General features: G+C 42.0%; 1 protein-coding gene across 2 annotated transcripts in view; it reads right to left on the bottom strand.

Annotated features, from left to right (window-relative positions):
- Window positions 1-1,286: 1,286 nt before the first annotated feature.
- Window positions 1,287-18,619, bottom strand: part of LOC141236309 (multidrug resistance-associated protein 1-like) — a 62,964-nt gene continuing 45,631 nt past the window's right edge. For both annotated transcript variants that reach the window (XM_073668241.1, XM_073668242.1), the window contains exons 18-28: window positions 18,369-18,588; window positions 16,008-16,162; window positions 15,234-15,389; window positions 13,526-13,725; window positions 11,763-11,889; window positions 11,548-11,649; window positions 11,323-11,466; window positions 8,018-8,176; window positions 5,144-5,310; window positions 4,627-4,821; window positions 1,287-2,868 (exon numbers count right to left, since the gene is read on the bottom strand). In XM_073668241.1, the coding sequence (XP_073524342.1) occupies window positions 2,751-2,868; window positions 4,627-4,821; window positions 5,144-5,310; window positions 8,018-8,176; window positions 11,323-11,466; window positions 11,548-11,649; window positions 11,763-11,889; window positions 13,526-13,725; window positions 15,234-15,389; window positions 16,008-16,162; window positions 18,369-18,588 (1,743 nt within the window). In that variant the 3' untranslated portion in view covers window positions 1,287-2,750. The remainder of the gene's footprint in view (window positions 2,869-4,626; window positions 4,822-5,143; window positions 5,311-8,017; window positions 8,177-11,322; window positions 11,467-11,547; window positions 11,650-11,762; window positions 11,890-13,525; window positions 13,726-15,233; window positions 15,390-16,007; window positions 16,163-18,368; window positions 18,589-18,619) is intronic.

Below are 18,619 nucleotides of genomic sequence, written 5' to 3'. Positions count from 1 at the left end.
GCATTTGAAATCACCATCAACAAAGCTCAGGGCCAATCTTTAGAATTGTGCACTTTAAATCTAGACACGGATTGCTTCTCACATGGACAATTATATGTTGCGTGTTCTAGAGTCGGCAAACCAGACAATCTCTATATCTACACAGACAATGGAACAACAAAAAATATTGTATACCCACAAGCATTGTGAAATTAAATATTTTAGAAACGTGCGCTTTCTCTTTTCCTTCTTTTCCATTTAACCACACTGAGCCACAGCAACGTGTGGCCGGGTACAGCTAGTAAAAAATAATAATCTTGAACCAGGAGGCGAAGGTCCAAGTGAAGGACTTGTACTTGCACTTGTTAAAAAAAATAATTTAAAATACCACGTGTGGCCCCCCCCCTATTTTTAATAACCATCCAAGGGAAAGCAGACAACTGTGAGCTGGTCTTATTATGCTGGCAAGGGGACAATGTCCATGGACCTTCCCAGCCTAATAATATCAACCAGCAGCTGTCCGCTTTGCCTTAACTATTTATTAAAAATGGGGGGACCCTAAAAAAAAAAAATATGACATGGGGTCCCCCCTATTTTTAATAACCAGCTAAGGCAAAGCAGACAGCTGGGGGCTGACACCCAGGGCCACTTTACACTGGGCCAGGACTTCCCGGGTTTCAGCGATCACGGTATTTATTGAGGGACATTCAGTTTGCGGAGAATAAATTCACTGTGAATTGAATTTCCCTGGAAAATCCACGCAACCTAACAAATTAGAATTTTGCCAAATCCGGTCATCCTTAAGCAGCAGTCATGAACAAAAGACGATTAAATCTGGAATTGTGTTTTTAATTTCAGTTTTTTTCTATACAGTTTAGAGTACAGTATAATTGACAGGATAACTTTATTCTGTGGATAAATAACAATAATGGTTATATCAAAAGTATTTATATCTTATTTTTTCATCAGAAATATCATTTACAATATGACAACCAAAAAAAGCCTTTTTTTAATGAGCCCTAATTTTCCATTTTTCAGTTTTATGGAACCGTTTTAGGGCTTGTTTTTTTTTGCATACATGCAAGTTTAGTTTCTGATCAGTTTTCATTTATTTTTTTAGCTAAAAATTAACAAATGCCGCAATTATGGAATAGTTGTTTTTTTTTAGAAAAGTCTTTTACCATACTTGATGAACAATAATATAGTTTTATCATACGGGTCATTATGAATGCAGCAATGCCAAATATATTTGGTTTTTACCTGGGGTTGTTTTTTTTTCCCACAAATAAATCTTTTTTTTATTATTAAAACTTTTTTTTTTTTTAAAACTTAGAAAAATCCTTTTTTTTTTTTTTTTTTACAAAAAAATCCTGATCCTATACTATTGATCCTGATACTATTGATAATACCCCATACTACTTATGTATTAAAGGGCATTATCTAACCTGTCAGTGTCTGACATGTAGTCTATTAGATCCCTCCTGCATAAACAAAGAAAAAATAAAACCACTGAAGTTTAAAATCCAAGCCACATGTCAATGTCTGCTGTGAACGTCACGGTTTAGGGTGAAATATGGCAGATCCGAATCAAAATCCAAATGTAAAACATCAACATCTTTAACGTGAAATAATACAAGAAGTGCGAGGCCAAATTTACATGATCATTCATTTTCTGAAACACTTGGGTCATTGAAAAGAAATATCAAATATATTGAAAAAAGCTTTTGCTTTTTTGCCATTTTAACATTTCTAGAATAAAAATCAACTCCATTTTTTTTTCAATTTTTCATTTAAATAAATAATAATTTTTATTTATATAGTGCCACCATATTCTGCAGCACTTTACATTTTAGATATGTTTTTATGGTAATTTTGAGGTAGCCTATTTGTGATATTGACCGGTCATATAAAAGGAAAATGGTCCGATATGTGGAGTCCCATGAGCTCGATAATATATACAGTCTTGTTATTATTCAGTGTGAATTCTATATAATAATATTTGGTTGAGCTTTAATGTGTTCTTTATGGGGAGAAAAGAGTAAGGGTCTGTGCTCACGTTGCAGTTATATCGCGTTTTTTGGTAAAGGACCAGAAAAGTGAATGAGAGTCCTGAAGTCTCATGCACAAATTGCTTATTTTTTCCTTGCAGATTTGGTGCAGATTGCTGCAAATTTCACCCATATTAATCAATGGGAAAAATGCATCAAAAACGCATGCAAAAAAAAAGAAAGAAAAAAAAAAAAGTCAAAAACGCATGAATTTTAAGCTGCGTTTTTCCTGCCAACACATCGGTATTTTCAGCAGGTTTGCAGCAGATTTTTCTTCTGCAAATACTGAACATGTGCACATACCCTAAGCCACTTCAATATTGGATTATCTGCCAGTAAAAGAAAAGTATCGTGTGGGAGTTTGGAGACCCCCATACACATTAGATGCCAAAATTCAACGGCCAACATTCCTCTAATGTATACAGAGGCCGTTAGATGCTTGTACCCACCATCTGTTACATCTAGCGGGCACGGCACAGGTAAAGGATTACTTGCACAACTGCTTGGAAGACTCAAGTTCACCATCCATGTTCTCCATGGTCTCCAAAAAGTTTGCGTAAGCCGTAATATCCAACTGATTTAGGTCCCTAAAAGTAAAGATGATCACACATGATACATAAAACGCGCTACAGTCACCGGAACGCTGCCGCCAAGTCCCAGTATAGAACTAATCTAGGACCATCTCCAGTAATGTGGTACAGCATCAGTTCTGCATCCGGCAGATTACTCCGAATGCTTGATCCCAGCTTCTGCCACCATCTTGGAGAAGGCTCCGTTCTTCTGTATCAGTCTCTGCGGCTCATCAAACTCCACAACTCTCCCCGCCTCAAGGACAAGCACCCTGCAGAGAGGAAGAACAGCCGGCCATCGTTACACATTTCTTCATCTTGATAAATACTTTGAAGTTAACATAATTTGACGTCTTGGCTCCTCTATGTTAATTATCTAACCGGTCGCTGATAATACAGAACATTTCTGGGGTCACTACTATATTTTAGGCTCCCAGTAATTCTTGGGACTGCGTTGCTCCCGAGCTCAGCGTTGAGTGGGCTTCTTGCCATGATGCCTGCCCAGTCCCCGGGACTAGAGGTGGAACAATCCTTGTATAAGAACCAATGTTGTCAGTCATATACCATTTAGCCTGGACGATGAAAGTCCACCCACCCCATACGCTGAATCTAAAGACACCGCCAGGAGGAGCCAACCGTATAATGTGTACCTGGCCACCTGATTCTCCCCAAATTATGTCAGGAAAAAAAAAGGATGGGACTTGTTGAATTACACAGCCCAATCCCAAGATCAAAGCCTCCACCGGAGGTGAATATCTGTGGCTTACTCCGCTCTCCCCACTGAATACAATGAGATAGCTGTCGGCTGAATGCTATTGGGGAGGTGGGTGCTCTTAAGAGTTATCCCCATCATTTAAAGTTATTACCTGTACACAGGAGAGGTGATGTCTTCGATTGGTGAGAGTCTAATTGTTGGGACCGCTACGGATCCCAAGAACATGGATCTTAAAGGGGTATTCCCATCTCCAAGATCCTATCCCAATAAGCATTAGGTGTAATAGTAATAATATTAGCAAATACCTCCAACTGTGATTTATCCATAGGATAAGTAATTTCTGATCGCTGGTGATCTGACTGTTGAGACCCCCCCACAAATCCTCTGGAGAGCTCTGAGGTTGTCAATGTGACTGCTGGAAATTAAGTAGATGCACAAAGGACACGCGCACCACCGAGCCATTCCGACGGAGCATTTAAAAGGGTATTCCCATCTCTAAGATCCTATCCCAGTATGTAGTAGGTGTAATAATAATAATATTAGAAATTACCTCCAAAAAGAAATGGAGTATAGTTCTTCTGATTCACTATGTCTCTTTCCTGCACGCATTGCAGGACCTTAGGTATCGATGGTTACGACCACTGATATAGTGACAGTTGGCTAGTTGCTAGTGGTCGTAACCATGGATACCCAAGGTCCTGCAATGCCTGCACATGAGGAAAGAGATCTAGCGAATCAGAAAAACTATACTACATTTCTTTTTGGAGGTAATTGCTAATATTATTATTATTACACCTACTACATACTGGGATAGGATCTTAGAGATGGGAATACCCTTTTAAATGCTCCGTCGGAATGGCTCGGTGGTGCGCGTGTCCTTTGTGCATCTACTGCTTAATTTCCAGCAGTCACATTGACAACCTCGGAGCTCTCCAGAGGATTTGTGGGGGGTCTCGACAGTCAGATCACCAGCGATCAGAAATTACTTATCCTATGGATAAATCACAACTTCCATACTTGGTACAAATCCTTTAGGGGTGCGGCCTTGTGAATGAAAACCAGGCCATGATGTAGTTTTAAGAAATCGGCCCAGTAACCATACCGTACTAGTTTGCATGTAAAAAAAAAATGTATTTTTCCTGTGCTGTTAACGTGAAAACTGACATGGCCATTAATCAATTTGACAAACTGCAGGTCTTGCAGTAAATCTGCATGATGGTGCAGTCTCTGGCTGTGTGTGACCGTACCCCAATAACTAGACCTCATGGTGTAATATTCAGGACGGCTGTAGCTAGTAATATGGTCACGTCTGTACCTTTCAGAATCCAGGACTGTGTGCAGCCGGTGAGCTATCGTCAGCACGGTGCAGTCGCTGAACGCCTTGCGGATGGTGCCCTGGACCAGACTGTCCGTCTCCATGTCAATCGAGGCTGTTGCTTCATCCAGAACAAGGATTTTTGTTTTTCGAAGTAAAGCGCGAGCGAGGCAGATGAGCTGTCTCTGCCCAACACTACAAGAAAAAAAAAAAAAGAAATAATAAGTAACTACAGTATAAATGCATTAATCCAGCAGTGATCGGACCAACGAGTGCCGGACTACAAGATAGAACTAAAAAGGCAAGAAGAGAAAGGTGGTCATCCTACTAAAGCCACAGGATAGGACAGAAATGTATGATTGTCGAGGGTCCGACCGGTGATCCTGAGAACGGGAGTCCGAAAGACCAGAGTTCTCCTGCACACGTGCGCCCATGACTCTTCAATGAATGAAGTCGTTTTCATGGCTTCCTATATTGCGCTGCCGTGTAACACTAGTACAGGAGGAGGATATGTTACCTTAGGTTCTCTCCTCCTTCTGACACCTCATGGTAGAGTTTTTTGGGAAGTGACTGCACAAAGTTCTTCAGATGGCACATGTCTAGAGCCTCCCAGAGATCGGCATCAGAATGTTTCTCCAAGGGATCCAGGTTCATCCGTACCGTCCCCGAAAATAAAACAGGATCCTAGAAAAGAAGAAAGAGGCTCACTAGTGCTTAAAGGGTTCACCTCAACATCACTAATGGTTAAAAGTAGTTGTAAGAACAAAAAACTTTGAGAAGAGAGAGGATTTTTAATAACAAATTGCAAAAACAGTCATTTTTAAATTTTACTGATTACTGCTCATTGTCTTGTTTTTTAAAGGTAATCTGTCATCCCCCAAACTATACGCTCATGTATTTATTTCAAAGACAAAGTTCAGAAAAACCTTTACATGGCCAATGCGTTCCTCCATTACTGAGAAATAAGTGATTGAATGGATATGGAAATAAAGCTGAAGTGCTATTGGCTCTTGGAAGCACTTCCCAGGCCTTTGTCACTCCAGCTCTATTCTGCACCCAGAGCAGCCTCCTCCCTCTTGTCTAACAGCCTCTTTACCGAGTGACTTCAACCAAAGGAAATGTCACTCAAGCTAAATTGGGGTGGCACTGAGTGGAAAATAGGGCCGGAGTGACAGGGGCTTGGGAAGTGCTTCAATTTATTTCTCTGGAACAGGGGAATGGACTGTCTAGGTAAAGTATTGCTGGTTTTGTCATTGAAAAAGCAATATGTGCATATTATTAGTTTGTGGGGTGAATCCTGCTGAGAGATTCCCTTGAATAGAACTTGTAAGCGCTTATCTACATCTTGCTGGATCGCGCTGGCCAGCTTCACTCATCCTGCTCTCCTCCAATGCTGTAGGGGCAAAGCAGCTTTTACTTGTAGCATTGGAGAGCGCACGGTTAGGACCAAAAGCTCAGCCCTGCTACTGTCTGAACGGTCAATCTTCAGGAGTGCACTGCCCCCCCGGCAACAAGGAAGCCCAGAGACAGGGGAGCGGTGCGCTCTTGAAGATTTAACATGAGAAAAACCCTTCAAAAGTTGCAGCTTTGGGGTCACCAGCTGTGTGTGGGGGTCTTATTAGCAAAGCTCCAATAAAATAAAATAATCTGGCTAATGCCACGTGTTGGAGGTCGCCACCTTATAAGTCAGTATCAAAATCTTTAATGAGCCCTGCAACATAATTGGGGATTTTGCACATTAAAGGGTTGGGCAGTGACTTAGAGGGTGGCAGTTTGCAGAAGGTGGCACTAGTGAAACAGTTTGCTTTACTTCTAGGAGACAGAAAAGTTGCATTTTCCTAAAGAAGCACAGACCTGGAAAGTGGAGACCATATGATGAAGCCAAAGTTGGATGCAATAACATCAACCCTTTTTCTACTGAAGGTAGCCTGGGGAGCAGCTGGTTTCTGAGTGCTAATTGGACCCCCCTCCTCTACAAGCTCCCCCCCAAAAAATAATTCCGTGGAGTAGGTGGGGTCATACCCCAAACTCTTAAAGTCAGGGAGACGGCAGGTACACAGCAAGTATGCCAATACTGAAGTGTTCTCAATACTATACCCCTTATAGAGTATAATGCCCTAAAAAAGGTCCCCCATACTTAACGATACCATCAGCGTATTCCCCCCTCAGTCTCCTTTTACACACATTATGAGGACACCATGGTGCATCCAGCAAACTATAATGTCGCCACAGTAACCCCAACACAGTATATTTCCTCCCACAGCATGATGCCCCTAAAGTGCCTGCCACCCAGCATGATGGCCCCACAGCTCCCCTATATATAGCATGAGGCCCCACAGACCCCAATACACAGTATGATGGTCCCCACATCACCCACACACAGTATGAGGGTCCCCACAAGGAATATGATGTCACAACAAATCCCACAGTCAGTGTGAGGGTCCACACACACACACACAGTATAATGTCATCCACTTCACCCCCAAAAGTATGATGGCCCCCCACATACACTATATTATATCCCTTACAGCCCCACCTTCAGTATGAGGGCCCCTACACAATATGATGTCCCCCAGTAGGATAATATAATGTCACCCACAGCCTCCCACATAGTATGATGTCTCCTACATGCAGTTTAAGGCCCCCCATACGCAATATGATGGCCCAAGCATCCCTTACTCTGTATAAGGATGTCCACCACATAAAAGAATCCAAAACAACTTCCGCCACCCCCCCGATGTCTGCTGCAGTCAATGCACTGTACTGGCTGAGGCTCCGTCCACACAAGATGCACGAGTAATGATGTCATCGCGCCTGCTGTGCTGGGTCACTCCGACGCACGGCGCAGGAGGGAGCCGGTATCCTACGCAAACAGATAAAGTTGAAATTGCCACGACAGGAGGGTGGAGTTGGGGGGTCGGCTGCGTGGTCAGCACTATGGGCGGTATGTCCCGGGATCAGATATTCTGTTGTCACGATGTAACACAGTATCTTTGCTGTGTGACTGACTTTACCATGAGTGTCTGCTGCAGTCCACACCATCACGGGATGTATTTCTTTGTCCCGCAGCGTTGACCTCCGTGTCGCCCAGATCTCACATGTTGGCTTTTACAATAAACGACTGATCACGTAATTCAGGAACGGGATCCGTCTGCACTGCGAAATCTTTCCGCTCTATTTGGTTACATGTCATTTTGTGATAACCCCTTTAACGATTATTCTTAGAGGAATATTCTGACCAAATAGATTCATGGAATGTCCCTGAAAGGGAAGCCACTTCTAGAGCCGTCTGCATTATATACTGTAGAAGGCATTTATATTTCTTAGTAACCAGACGATTCTCTTAGGCCTAATCCTAATATAGCGGGTACAGTATGTGGGATGTCCTCACCTGTGGGATAATATTCAGTTTGCTTCTTAAATCATGCAGTCCAATGGTTGCAATATCAATTCCATCGATCACTATCCGTCCTCCTGCTCTCTCAACAATGCGGAACAAGCAATTTGTGAGAGTGGATTTACCGGCTCCGGTTCTTCCAACGATCCCAAGCTGAAAGTACATTCATAGAAACGTTAGCTTTAAAAAGTAACTAAACTTTTGTTCATTTTTTCTTAGAATTTTGTCCAGCAATGAAGGTTATGAAACTTTACAAATTACTTGATTAAGAGGTTGTTCATCATTTCTGTAAAAGATTGCACGGAAGTGTCTTTCTCGGATTTTCCCCAGTTTATTTTCTTGCCTTCGGCTGCATTGATATTAGAACACACTAGTGTGGAGTACAGCTGATGGCAGTGATGGGTCAGCGCCTGTATCCTTCCCTGAGTTTTATGCTTATCAGAACAATCTCCAGCACCACTTATCCCCAGAGTTAGTGACACAGGAGCTGAGCTGACCCATCACTGCCATCAGCTGTACTCCAAGTTAGTAAGATCTGATATTAATGTAGCTGAAGGCAGGAAAATAGACTGGGGAAAAGGCAGGGTTTGGAAGCCTGTTACAGTTATATGAAAAAGTTTGGGCACCCCTATTAATCTTAAGCTTAATGTTTTATAAAAATTGGTGTTTTTGCAACAGCTATTTCAGTTTGATATATGTAATAACTGTTGGACACAGTAATGTTTCTGCCTTGAAATGAGGTTTATTGTACTAACAGAAAATGTGCAATCTGCATTCAAACAAAATTTGACAGGTGCATAAGTATGGGCACCCTTATCAATTTCTTGTTTTAAATACTCCTACCTACTTTTTACTGACTTACTAAAGCACTTTTTTTGGTTTTGTAACCTCATTGAGCTTTGAACTTCATAGCCAGGTGTATGCAATCATGAGAAAAACTACTTAAAGTGGCCACTTGCAAGTTGTTCTCCTGTTTGAATCTCCTCTGAAGAGTGGCATCATGGGCTCCTCAAAACAACTGTCAAATGATCTGAAAACAAAGATTATTCAACATAGTTGTTCAGGGGAAGGATACAAAAAGTTGTCTCAGAGATTTAACCTGTCAGTTTCCACTGTGAGGAACATAGTAAGGAAATGAAAGGACAGTTCTTGTTAAGGCCAGAAGTGGCAGGCCAAGAAAAACATCAGAAAGGCAGAGAAGAAGAATGGTGAGATCAGTCAAGGACAATCCTCAGACCACCTCCTGAGAGCTGCAGCATCAACATGCTGCAGATGGTGTCACTGTGCATCGATCAACTATACAACGCACTTTGCACAAGGAGAAGCTGTATGGGAGAGTGATGCAAAAGAAGCCGTTTCTGCAAGCACAACACAAACAGAGTCGGCTGAGGTATGCAAAAGCACATTTGGAGAAGCCAATTTCTTTTTGGAAGAAGGTCCTGTGGACTGATGAAACCAAAATTGAGTTGTTTGGTCATACAAAAAGGCGTTATGCATGGCGGCAAAAAAACACAGCATTCCAAGAAAAACACTTGCTACCCACAGTAAAATTTGGTGGAGATTCCATCATGCTTTGAGGCTGTGTGGCCAATGCCGGCACCGGGAATCTTGTTAAAGTTGAGGGACGCATGGATTCCACTCAGTATCAGCAGATTCTTGACAATAATGTTCAAGAATCAGTGATAAAGTTGAAGTTACGCAGGGGATGGATCTTTCAGCAAGACAATGATCCAAAACACCGCTCCAAATCTACTCAGGCATTCATGCAGAGGAACAATTACAATGTTCTGGAATGGCCATCCCAGTCCCCAGACCTGAATATCATTGAACATCTGTGGGATCATTTGAAGAGGGCTGTCCATGCTTGGCGACCATCAAACTTAACTGAACTGGAATTGTTTTGTAAAGAGGAATGGTCAAAAATACCTTCATCCAGGAACTCATTAAAAGCTACAGGAAGCGACTAGAGGCTGTTATTTTTGCAAAAGGAGGATCTACTAAATATTAATGTCACTTTTCTGGTGAGGTGCCCATACTTATGCACCTGTCAAATTTTGTTTGAATGCAGATTGCACATTTTCTGTTAGTACAATAAACCTCATTTCAAGGCAGAAACACTACTGTGTCCAACAGTTATTACATATATCAAACTGAAATAGCTGTTGCAAAAACACCAATTTTTATAAAACATTAAGCTTAAGATTAATAGGGGTGCCCAAACTTTTTCATATAACTGTACATGCAATCTGCACTGTCAGATAGAAGAGGAGTGGACCACCGCAAGCAGACAGGTGCACTGAAGGTGGCTGGCACTTTTATGGGGGAACTGTGTTACGTCATACACCTCCATGCCCTGCACCAGGCAGAACAAATGTTATGTTCGCCATCCACTGTACCATATAATGTACCGAAAAATGGGAAAAAAAATTCCAAGTGAAGTAAAATGGTGAAAAAATGCAGTCCCACCAATGCTTTTTTTAGGGGTTTTGTTTCTACGATATTTATTGTGCGGTAAAAAATGACTTGTCAACATGATTGTTCACGTCAGTACGATTATGGCAATGCCAAACTCTTTTATTTTACTAGTTTTGAAAAACGTTGAACTTTGAAAATTAGTTTGTGCCCCAATTCTTTGTGACGCAACCGTTTTATTTTGCCATAGTTTTTTCAAAAATGACCTCTTTTGCAATTCATTACTTTTTAAAATTTGCAGCCGTTGATCAGACATTAACACTTTTCTTTTGCTTACCACTCATTGCCTAGGAGACCGACCACCGCTGCTGTCCTTCTTGTAAGTGCTGCGCTGAAGCTGGCCGCGATTAGCAGATAACATCGAGTTTCAGAGACTCTGGCCAGCTTCAAAACAGTGCTTACAACCTAACTATAAAAGAGCTTGTAAGCACAGAGCAAATTCTGCTACCTAACAGTGGTGGTCGGTCTCGAAGGCAACAAGCTGTAAACAAAAGAAATATTAATCGCTCAGCTTAAAATTTTAACAAACAGTAAATTACATGTATTTACAAGCACTATCTGACAATACCCATATTTGAAGATGGGAATAACCCAATAAACTTTTATTATTTTTTTTCTTTTCATTTTTAACTACTTTTTACATATTTTTTTAAAGACTTGAGCCTATGCTGGCCTGTATTACACACTGCAATAACTGAATGGGCGCTTGCACTGTTTCTAACTTTTTAAATGCTGCTTTCAGAGACTGACCGAGGCATCTAAATGGTTAAACAGCGGGGATCGGATAAAGATAAACTGAATAAAAAGTTTACAATGTGATATTTCACCTTTTCTGTTTCATGTAATTGAAAGGAAACATCCCGGAGAGCCAAGTCGTGGTCGTCCCGATAGCGGGCCTGGTAGTTGGTGAACTCGATCGTCCCCCTGTCCGGCCACTCAGCCCCTGGTCTTCTGTGCAGGGTCCAGGGCGCCTGATAATTAGATCTAAATTCAGTTCCATCAAAGATAAAGATCCAATAAATGGAGTTTAATCTGGGGAGCGGTCACCATACCTCTTTTTCCATTTCTTCATATTCACAAACCCGTTCTATAGCCACTCCATTAGTCTCTATCTCACAAGCTTTGCGCACCCAGAAATTTAATGTCTGAGTGATCTGGGGATGAAGTGAATGAGGATTTATTACAGAAGTGGAAAAAGTTTCTACTTGTCAGAAAGACTCCATTAAAGGCACAGGACAGGGAAGATTTTCTGCAGTTTTCTACTTACATTCAGTGCATACGTTATTGATAATCCTACTGTTCCCGATGTCATCTTGTCCCCTGCCTGGGCTGCAAACAGCGCAGCAAAGAAAACCATCAAATTTCCCAAAAACTCTAGTCTTACTGCAAGCCACCTGTAGTAGGAGAAAATATATATGATAAAGGGCATTCCCTGATAAGTTTTACATAATGTTTCATCATGCCCCACCTATATATACCAGAATATCCCAACATGCACCATTAGCATAAAAAAACAGACTGATCGCCTTCTCCACACCCCCCAAAAATCCACCCAGGCAAAGGCAGTCCCACACCATCTTATAACCCACCACGTACCCGCACTACCGCTGGGTAGCAGTACTTCCATGCCAAAAACGGCACATTTATGATGGCCAACAGCGAGCTCGGTCAACTCTTATTTTGGCTGACTTTACCTCCAGATCCATTTTAACCCTCCCTGACAGCACCGACTTCTTTCTCTGCCGCCATGATATAGTGATCAAACTTTCAACAAAACAAGGCGCAACTATGTAAAGACTGTGACGACACAGCGTCAATCTGGCGACTGGTGCAGGGGTGAATTATTTTTAATTATGCCAGACGTACTGTTCAGTAGATCAAGCGACATGAGCCATTGTTTTATGTGAGTCTGTCCGTTGACTCTTGTATGTTAATTTGTAGAATGCCTGCTGATTACATATTGCATCAGTCCCCTGCGGTGTAATAGTCGGCACAACTTGGAGGACAAATATGCAGTCTACTTGAACAATCAATCAATCAATCAGCGATTACATCCGCCCCACCTTCCCTCAATCCTGTGGGACAATTCCATGATATGAGAGCTGTGGGATATAAAAGGGCCCTGCTCCTGTCAATTTGGCATTTCAAATTCGGGTTCGTGTTCGGTGTTCCGGCTTCTTCGCGCCAAAAAAATCGGCTCTGTCCACGAACATCCCTGATTTGCCACACTGTCCCACGGGAAAGGAGTACGGGCATTCAGTGGGATGAGCCCTGGCCCGTGCGGTCTTTCTAAAGACAGGCAGGCCCAGTGGACAACAGCACCCACTGACCCTCGTGTCTCCACACAGGCTAATAATAATGAGACTGAACAGGGCCTGTTCCAGTAATTGGCCTCACTACACAGCTGCCCGATGACTCTGGAGCGAGGAGGTGCTATTTTATGGTTCTGTGTTGTTACAACCTTTGACAATGTCACTAACAAAATTAAAAAATAGTGAATTTCATACAGTTTTATTTATGACATCAGTCATCGGTGAGAACATAAGATTTGACATAGATTTGTGGCTGTTTTGAGAGTCCTCCCATTTTTATGTGAGAATTGATAAGTATGGCTCAGCTGTATGTTGGCAGTCTATGGTAGTCTAAAATCCACCTTAAAGAGGAGCGGTCACTTGGCTAAAGTATTCCACCGTTTTATCTGGGTGTAAATGCTTCTGCTCTCCTGAATCGGACAGTTTTTCTTTTGAAATATATCCACCTATTCCCAGTGTATAAAATTTGAGTTTTTAGCCAAGTAGGCGTGGTCCTCAAGAAGATGTACATATAGAAGAGTTTAGGAACACGCCCACTTGACATAAGAGACTATATTAACATTCTCGGAGGAGGAGGCCATATCTCAGGAATGTACAAACTACAAGCCAAGACTATCTGGTAAGATCGGCCCATATTGCACCAAATAAGCATCAGTAAGGGGCGAGCAGAATACACCTTAATGGCGACTTACACTGAGCACACACTACACCCCGTTACCTGTTAGAGATGACATTATTATAGTAGCACAGTAAGTTCTCGTTCATCACATCCTTGTTCTGACCAATGAACCTCTCTTGATGTCCATAGGCTCTGATGGTGGACGCTCCCTGCAAAGTCTCACTGAAGTGAGAGAGAATCGGAGATCGCGAGGCCCCATCCAGTCTCCGGATTTGCCGTGAGCTCGCAATATAATATCTCTAAATAAATAAGGATAAATCTGGTTACACATATCTACTGCTAAAATAGCATTTCATGCAATATGTAACACATCACCTTAAAAAAAAAAAAAAAAAAATCTTCCATAATGGCAAAAAAAGTTATATTACACACACATTGCCATATATTTTGAATAGACTCCCAGGACTTTATCATTTAACTTTGAATCAAAGCTAAATGTTTAGGAAAAATGTCAGAGGCCTCTCATACAGCCAAAATCAGATATCATGCCTTGCACTGAGGAGGGGCAAACACCCCAAAATCATGTGGCAAGGCTGGTTAAAGGGTCGATATTGAGGTTTAGAATTGCTACTTTTAGTAGGTGGCACTAGAGTTCTAGTCCTCTTCCTCTCTGAAGAGACAAATTGCATATTTAAAGGGGTTGTCCACTACTAGGCCACCCCCCCTGCTTAAACTAAGTGTTCGGCGCCGATAAAATAAAAAAACCTGTACTCACCTTCCATGCCAGCTCTGTTCCAGTGGTGTCGGCACTTGCGGTCCTGGGGCTGTGATGCCTGGCATCCAATCAGCGCTGATGTCACTGTCTCCGCCTTCGTGTGAACTGAACATGAAGAGGCAGCCGGGGCTGCTGCTGATCCCGGACTTCCTCTTTATGTTCAGTTTGTCCAAAAGCGGAGACAGTGATGCCAGCGCTGATTGGGTGCCGGGCATCACACATCATTCCACCGCACCACTCCAGGACCGCGAGGGCCGACATCGCTGGAACGGAGCCGGCACGGGAGGAGAGTATAGGTTTTTTTATTTTATAGGGGCCAAACATTTAGTTCAAGGAGGGATTGTTCTAGTAGTGGAACAACCCCTTTAATATCCCACAGAAGAATAGCATGGCCTATAAGTCTCCTTACATTGGCATGACACTCTCCACAAGAAGAGACACTACCCCTTACACTCAGTCAGAAGCCTCTAATAAAACCAAATCAGATCTCTTGCTTAGCACCGAGGAGGGGCAAACACTCTGAAACACGTGCCTGCAAATAGAAATTTTGGTTTGGCTTTTCTCCCAAGTCATGTGGCAAGGCTCGTTAATGGGTCGATATTGACTTTTAAAATTGTTACTTTCGGTAGGTGGCGAAAGAGTTCTATTCCTGTACCTTTCTGAAAAGTCAATTTGTATGTAAAATGCCTACATTTTCAAGTTTGGAGTCAAAAACTGTCTGATTAGGTGTGCAACTCACTTCTTTAGTAAAATAATAATAAAAAAAAAAAGTGACATGTGACAGAGCACAAAGCCTCTCTAATTGGTAATGGAGGGGGGTGATAACATGAAAACAAGATCCTAGAAATCTGTACAGAGGGAGCAATCGTCAGGCTGTTACTTGCAACTATATATTACCTGGACTGTTGGAGTGGTTTTTGTACATCTGGATAATAATCAGGGACACAAAATAGTCTATGACTGACCCCTCCCCTAAGGAACAATGGGGAGGAGCTAATTAGTTGACAGAAGAACTAAACTGTAATATGTTACCTGGATCAATAGGTATAAGAACCCAATAGGAACAATAGCCACCGAGAACAGAGGGGTAGCGAACACAATCACCAGGATGGTCCCGAGCACGTCCAGCATACAGTTCAACCAGGTGCGTAAGTAGTAATGGAAACGCTCATCTATAACATAGATGTCCTATAATAAAACAGAAATACTGACGTATATAGTTCTTTATACAAAGATAACATTCACCCCTTAAGGAAGCAGCATATTTTCACTAGTTATTGATCCTCCAGGTCAATATGATTACAGCGATACCAAACTAGTATACTTTTTTATAGAAGTGTGAGGGCTTGTTTTTTGCGTGGCGAGCTAACCATTTTATTGATATCATTTTGGGGTACATGCAACATTTATATCCTTTTATTGATGTTTATAAGGGAGGTATGGCAAATCGAAAAAAAAAAGCGCAATTCTGGTGTAAAAGCTGTAATTAAAAAAAAAAAAAATCTCCCCCAAAAATCTTACATAAGCGACCAGAAAAAAAATATTCATTTATTTTTTTTAAATTTCCTTACTTTTGAACTGGAACAGCATGAGGACGCCAAAAAAGATTTACAAATGGCACAAAGCCGGCTTCATAGCTTGATGTCCAAAAAATCCAAAGTTTATTGTCAATACATTAAAATCTTAATGACTATTCCACCCAACATGGGGACTCCCAGTCCTGATAATGAGTGAGATTAAAAAGTGTGGTCTAATGATCCAGACCAGTTACAAGAACTACAAGTCTCATATGACCCATCCTCTTACCTTAGTAAATCGATTCAGCACTTGGCCCATTGGAGTCGTTTCGAAAAACTGGAGAGGAAGGTGCAGAATATTGTCCAGCATCTGATTGTGGAGGGCTCGGGAGGAACAGATGGTGCCCCTTGTGATCACATAGGCCCCGTAACAGACAAACAGACCTAAAATCACAGCAGAAGAGACCGAAATGTCCATGAATCTCGTCCACAATTTGGATAAACATCAATGAAAACCACAAGTCCAAAAAAAAAAAACTGACTTCGAAAACTCTCCACAAATAACGAATCAGCCACTGAGACTTTAATGGGAGGTCTGGGAAACATCCACTTTTCCAATATTCTGCCCCCTGTCTCTCTTCTGCCCAACATTTTTCTACTGGGGAACGTCCACTGTGACTTCTAAAAATGTAGTGCACCTTCTCATCCATACAGACAGCCCACTGATCGGACATGCGCCATGTTGTGAAAATACACCAATGCATATATGTGAGGAAAATAAGTATTTGATACACTGCCGATTTTGCAAGTTTTCCCACAAAGAATGGAGAGGTCTGTAATTTTTATCGTAGCTATACTTCACCTGTGAGAGACAGAATCTAAAAATAAAATCCATAAAATCACATTGTATGAATTTTATATAATTAATTTGCATTTTATTGCAAGAAATAAGTATTTGATACAATAGAAAAACAGAACTAATATTTAGTCAGAAACCTTTGTTTGCAGTTACAGAGGTCAGACGTTTCCTGTAGTTCTTGACCAGGTTTGCACACACTGCAGAAAGGATTTTTGCCCACTCCTCCATATAGATCTTTTCCAGATCTTTCAGCTTTCGGGGCTGTCACTGGACAACATTGAGTTTCAGCTCCCTCCAAAGATTTTCTATTGGGTTCAGGTCTGGAGACTGGCTTGGCCACTCCAGGGACTTGAAATGCTTCTTACAGATCCACTCCTTACTTGCCCTGGCTGTGTGTTTTGGGTCATTGCCATGCTGGAAGACCCAGCCACGACCCATCTTCAATGCTCTTACTGAGGGAAGGAGGTTGTTGGCCAAAATCTCACGATAAATTACCCCTTCCATCCTCCCTTCAATATGATGCAGTCGTCCTGTCCCCTTTACAGAAAAGCAACCCAAAGTGTGATGTTTCCCCCATCATGCTTCACGGTTGGGACGGTGTTCTTGGGGTTGTACTCATCCTTCTACCTCCAAACAAGGGGAGTGGAGTTGATGCCAAAAAGCTATTTTGGTCCCATGTGACTACATGACCTTCTCCCATGCCTCCTCTGGATCATCCAGATGGTCATTGGCGAACTTCAAATGGGCCTGGAAATGGGCTGGCATGAGCAGGGGGACCTTGCATGCCCTGCAGGATTTTAATCCATGATGGTGTACTGTGGTACTAACTGTAATGTTTGAGACTGTGGTCCCAGCTGGTCATTGACCAGGTCCTCCCGTGTAGTTCTGGGATGATTCCTGACCTTTTTCAGAATCATCCTTATCCCATGAGGTGAGATCTTACATGGAGCTCCACAAAGAGGAAGACTGACAGTCAGCTTGTGTTTTTTCCATTCTCTAATAATTGTGACAACAGCTGTTGCCTTCTCACCAAGCGGCTTGCCTACTGTCCTGTAGCCCATCCCAGCCTTGTGCAGGTCTACGATTTTGTCCCTGGTGTCCTTCGACAGCTCTTTGGTCTTGGCCATGATGGAGAGGTCAGAGTGTGATTGAGTATGTGGACAGGCGTCTTTTATACAGGTAAGAAGTTTAAACAGGTGCAATTAATACAGGTAATGAGTGCAGAGTAGGAGGGCTTCTTAAAGAAAAACTAACAGGTCTGTGAGCCAGAATTCTTGCTGGGTAGTAGGTGATCAAATACTTATTTCATGCAATAAAATGCAATTTAATTATTTAACAATCATGTAATGTGATTTTTTTTGTTTTTTATTTTAAGATTCTGCTCTCACAGGTGAAGTCTTTGGAGGTGAAAAAACTTGCAAAATCGGCAGTGGATCAAATACTTTTTTTCTCCACTGCATATCTTAGGCTGGGTCCAGGCCACATCTGAGCTCTGCTTCTGAGTTTGTTGAGAGCTTCAATCTGACCCACCAAAAACTGGAGTTCAGACCTGTCCCCATAACCTTCAGTTTGGCAATATGAGTCCAAAGCATGTAACATACGTTGGACCATTTGACCCTATATTCCCGTAGATTATGGCTTTGTATGGAGACATAAAAGGAGATTGAGGTGAAAGCCCCCAATAAAGTCAGGAATGGGGGGGCTTAGATATTGTCTAAACCTGGCCTTATACATATTACAGGACTACAATCGGAGCTTTATAGTAATAAACATAACATGTAATCGCATTACCTTGCACAAAGCCCAAGACTCCATAGACTCCGAGTCTACTGTCCCTCAGCTCGGCCCACTCCGTCTGGTCTTTCATCTCTTTGGCCTCAGTTGCCCACTTGCTCAGCCACACATTTTGTCCTATGGACATTGCATTTTGTCCAACATATGCAATGATGGTAAAGCAGACCCAAAACCATCCAAAAGCCTGCAGGTACTTCTTCACCACTGACATCTTCATCTACAAGCAGAAGACACTCATTTATACAGTA

The sequence above is a fragment of the Phyllobates terribilis genome, unplaced genomic scaffold (assembly GCF_046119375.1).
Source record: "Phyllobates terribilis strain yellow unplaced genomic scaffold, ASM4611937v1 Scaffold_2__4_contigs__length_985480577, whole genome shotgun sequence".
In the NCBI taxonomy this organism is placed as follows: domain Eukaryota; kingdom Metazoa; phylum Chordata; class Amphibia; order Anura; family Dendrobatidae; genus Phyllobates; species Phyllobates terribilis.
This window is presented reverse-complemented; position numbering and strand designations above follow the sequence as displayed.